Source organism: Protobothrops mucrosquamatus, unplaced genomic scaffold (assembly GCF_001527695.2).
Source record: "Protobothrops mucrosquamatus isolate PMUCROS unplaced genomic scaffold, P.Mucros_1.0 scaffold1551, whole genome shotgun sequence".
Taxonomy (NCBI): domain Eukaryota; kingdom Metazoa; phylum Chordata; class Lepidosauria; order Squamata; family Viperidae; genus Protobothrops; species Protobothrops mucrosquamatus.
This window is the reverse complement of record NW_015387720.1, coordinates 148,078-152,963: the sequence shown is the minus strand read 5'-3', so window position 1 is coordinate 152,963 and position 4,886 is coordinate 148,078. Positions and strand designations below refer to the sequence as shown.

The following is a 4,886-nucleotide window of genomic DNA, read 5'->3' as shown; positions in this document are numbered from 1 at the left end:
CTTCCCCCCTAAACCAAGTAATATTATAGTAGATACTAATGAAGTTCTACAATATATATAAACTTGAGAAAAGGGAGGAGGTACTGTGGTGTTTTGGTTTAATTAATATCCTTATTTTCAAAGTTAAATGCAATGGATCCATAATGCAGTTATATCCTCTTATTATTTTATTAGGTATAATGAAACTAGTCAATAGTGTGAGAATAGCATGACTCATTAGCTTGAACATGAATGTTTACTAAGTCTGTGGAACAAATGTCTTCTTTTCATCCCCCACTTTCCATTTAAGTTACAGACATCAATTTCAAAAAGTCCTTATTCATGGTTCCTGGTTTACAAAGTTACTCTGTTGTTTATATAATATTCAAAGCAAATTAAAATTTAGCGGGCTTAGTGGAGGAGGCAAGAGGAAGGGAGGAAATCCCCAGTATGTAAGAAGATACTCAAATAGTCCATGATATAATTAGTGGCAAAGAGGAACTTGTACAGCCAATATATTTTACACTATAAAGCTATGGGTCCTTGGTTAAATCCACAATAAGCATATGAGAGGTTTTATAAGTGGTTGTCCCTTAATAAGTACTGTTTCCGATTATAATGTACATCTGTCTCCCTATGTAGGATAGTAAGGTACAAGGATTCTAATGTAAGCTGATAAGGTTTACAAATAGTCTCAACTTACAAGCATTCATTTAGCAACCATTCGAAATGACAATAGGACTGAAAAAAGTGACTTACAGTTAAGACCATCAACCCATGATCAAACTTTGTAACATGGGGTCATGTGAACACCATTTGCAACCCAGCCAGTAAAGTCAATGGAGGAAGCAGGATTCATTTGATGACTGCGTGATTAACTTAACAACTGAATTTTGATCATATGACTGTGGGAATGCTGCAACGGTTGTAAGTGTGGGAAATGGTCATAAGTCTGTTGTTTTTTTTGGTGCTTCAGTGTAACTTTGAAAAATCACTGAATGGATGGTTATAAGCTGAGGACAACCTGTACAAGCCTTGCTGTAAATATATTGCTCTCAAAATGTGGCTTTCATGGCACATGTATTCCTGCCAACTCCCCTGCAAACCCCACCCAAAATGCCATGTGCTGTTCACACTTATCTGGCCAATGGCATGAAGGTTTTCCCCCTTTAGTGAAATCAGGACACAACATCGTAACTTCAAACAGTCACTAAATGATGGTCATTAAGCAAGAACTAGAACGCACAGTTTCTAGACCACTAGACCAAACTGGCTTTATGGTGTGTGTTTTTCAAAGTGAATTTATTGTAATTTAGGTATGTGATATGAATTATAACTAAATTGAATCCTATATTGCTACTTCTAAATATTTTCACAAAAACAGAGTAAATTATTCTTTATGAATATTATTCATATTTTAAGGACTTCCTTCTACAACAGTAAGTGTCAACTCACTGCTGAAATATGTTATTCTAAATACAGAAGAGGGAGAATATGCAGTTCATAGTAATGCAGCAAACAGGCAAACAATAAGTATAATTGCCTTTTGAATCACAGTATTTTATACCAGGTATTGTTTTAAACTATGCATTTTTTCAATGCATGTATTCTTAATATAATCCAACTCCTTTTCTTTCAGGTTATTGGAGTTATTAGCAAAGATATTATCCCCAAAGGAACACGCTTTGGACCATTGGTTGGTGAGATCTATACCAGTGACACCGTTCCTAAGGATGCAAATAGAAAATATTTCTGGAGGGTAAGCAAGGAAAAATCACTTTATATAAAAGTATTACACAATATTAAAGGTGTTATCAGTGAAACAATATTGTCATTATTTGAACTGCATGAGCTAAATTGATGAATTAGCAATATAGTCCTATTTAGTAATCATATGACTATGGTCCCATTCTTAGGAGAATAGAACAGCCAATAGTAATCCTTTTGCATCTTGATTACTCTGACAACCAACTTTTAGGAGGAAAGACTAAAATTGGGATATATATTATAGAGCAGTTTCTTTCAGACATCCTCCTCTAAAACATGATGGTTACTATCAAAATCAGGAGATTAATCTCACAAATGTGATGTTATTCTTTCTGCTCACAGGATGGAGGGAATTTAAGACAAATACTTAAATTAGTGCTTATAGTAATTGAGTTACTACAGTGTTAACTAACCAAAATGAAGACAACATATCTTTTTGACTAGTCATTCTACAATGCATGTACATGAAACTTAAAAAAAACCTAGGTTGTTGATATTATGAGAATTTTTGCTAATTGATAATTTTTTGCTGAGCTAGATGTCTTATGCTAGATGCACCATGATAAAACTTAGGCAAGATGACATCTCACAGCTTCAATTCCTCATTTGAGAAATGAAAGTGATTCTTCCCATACAATTGCTGTAAGACAGGGGTCTTCAAACTTGGCCCTTTTATGACTTGTGGACTTCAACTCCCAGAATTCCTCAGCCAGCGTGCCATAAGTCCATAAGTCATAAAAGGGCCAAGTTTGAAGACCCCTGGGTTAAGATATGATTGAAATTGTGGAAGGAAAAAAAAGTCAATGATACAATGTATCATGCCCTAGTAATCAAGTCTTCTTCCTTCCAAATCTCATAATTTATGACAAATTTAGTTCATCTTATCTCATCCAGTATTTCTACTTCAGAAATGGGTGCAAGAAGTTTATTTAGCTTAAATTATTGGAATGTGATAAGAAGTGGGTATGCCATAGTGGCTGCTTGCTTCATTGTAATACTGCATTACAAAAACAGAACAACAGAGATGGAAGCTCTTGCAATTTACAAAGCTTGCAATGTAAGGCCATGTCTTCTTTGCTTCCCTATGTAAGTTATCCATTTGGAAGACAGAGTAGAAACATCTCTTTTGGCAATTTGTTCTCATTCACTTTTAGTTGTTCAATAAGGCAAATGTGTCGTCAGCCTAGATACTTGAATCTTTATAATTTTTCAAATTTTCATCATGGGAAAAAAATAAGCACGCTTCTCTTCAGATTAATTGTTAGGAAAGAGAACAGCCTGGGCCATCTCGATGTATCAGACTACAATTTCTTTCATCCACTTTGGCTAGTAACAATGGGGACTTTAGTCTGACACATCTGCAGGGAAACAGATTAGGAAAGTCTGCAGTTGAGCCCTGCAATTATTCAACCACTCTTGGAAAAGGATTCTGACTACTTAACAGGATGTGACACAACTAACATCACACACGTTACACACATTACAGTACTTGCATTTTGAAAAATCTTGGTAAGTACTGGGGTTGAATCTTCTGATTCATGGTGCCTGGGATTCTTAGAAAAGGTTCTTACCTCAGTGCCTGAAAACAGCCGTGTAGATGCAAAGGAAACTGGAAGATAATTTCCAGCTTGTCATGTAAAAAGACATGTCTGGCAGGAACAGAAATATCTCATTTGGGTTCCATAAAGTTTATATCATTTAGAAAGAAAAAGAATATGTTGTGCAAGTGTCAAGGTGATGTCATTTCTTGTAATTGTAGCAGTATGACTCAGCACATTTTAAGCTTGTTTGATCCATGACGATTAGATGAGGCAGCAGAATAAAGTTTTACAGCAGTCTCGCTGTGCAGAATGTGTGTAGTGATGAAGCATACAATAAATTATGTTAGCTTTGGAATGTGACTGGGAGATCTTTCCTTTAAATTTGAAAAGTGGGGTCTTCCCTGTAATGGCAGTGATACCACTGGAACTGCTGAGTTCCTGGAAGTTTGCAAATCGGAGATAATAATTTTTTTTTCTTTTTAAGAGCATAATTCTTGAGTCTTTGTTCCATCTTTCTCATAACAAAAACACCGCAAAATCTCTCAGGCTTCTTTGATGAGGTCACATGTATTTCCTCGGCCTCAAATGACAGGAAGTAAGAAAGTGATTCTGGTGTTTACTGTTTGTGTTAAAAGCCCAGCTTTGTTGCTGCTACTTCATTTTTTTTAATGACTTCTCAGTATATTCTTACATCAAACAGCATTCAAACAAAAATGCCTGTAAAAAAAGCACAGGAGGAACTGGAGCGGTTTTTACATTTTGACACGAGCAACCTAAACTCAAATCCTTTCTTAGCCATGACATTTCAACTGAGTGTCCTTCTGGAAATCACCTGATTAATTTACCTCAGGTCTAACAGTTGAGATAAAAATGAAACTAGGAGTATATATTTGCCATTTGCCCAAAACCCATGGGAGTAAGACAAAAAAGAATGAAGTATTTCTCAATGGAAATATATAAAAACCTTTTTGGTTCCAGTTAATAACCTTTTTCCCCTCAGTGGTAACTTTCAAATAATTACTCCAGAGAGCAACAGTTGTTCAGTGTATGACTTAAGTTTCAGCAGGAGCTTTCTTTGCTCATTTTCATAATCTCAGAGGCACTTTGAAAAGAAGCATGCCTGAAATCCCATTATTTGACCTGTCACCTGCTGTAGAATTATATTTTCCTAAACATTCTTATTTAGAAAAGAAAGCAATCCACTTACAATTAGATCAAACTTGCCTCCAGATTTCTATTTGTTTATTGATTGATTGATTGATTGATAATTTAATTTGTATACCGCCCTACTCCCGTAGGACTCAGGGCGGTTCACAGCATATTAAAAACAAATAATATACACAAAATACAAAATACAAAAAATAAAATACAGAAATACAAAAAATACAAAAATAAACCCTGATAAAAACCGAATTAAAACCAAATATTACCCGCTGTGATTCCAATTAAAATACTTTTACAATATCCCTACCTAAAATCCTCCCTAGGTCAGGCCCGCTTGCTGAAAAAACCATGTCTTGAGGGCGCGGCGGAAAGTAAGGAGATCCGGAATCATCCGGATCTCGGGGGGTAGTTCATTCCAGAGGGTGGGGGCACCCA

General features: G+C 35.6%; 1 protein-coding gene across 1 annotated transcript in view; it reads left to right on the top strand.

Annotated features, from left to right (window-relative positions):
* Positions 1-4,886, top strand: part of PRDM1 (PR/SET domain 1) — a 29,362-nt gene that overhangs the window by 7,905 nt on the left and 16,571 nt on the right. The window contains exon 3 of the mRNA XM_015822398.1: positions 1,619-1,738. Coding sequence (XP_015677884.1) covers positions 1,619-1,738 — 120 coding nt within the window. The remainder of the gene's footprint in view (positions 1-1,618; positions 1,739-4,886) is intronic.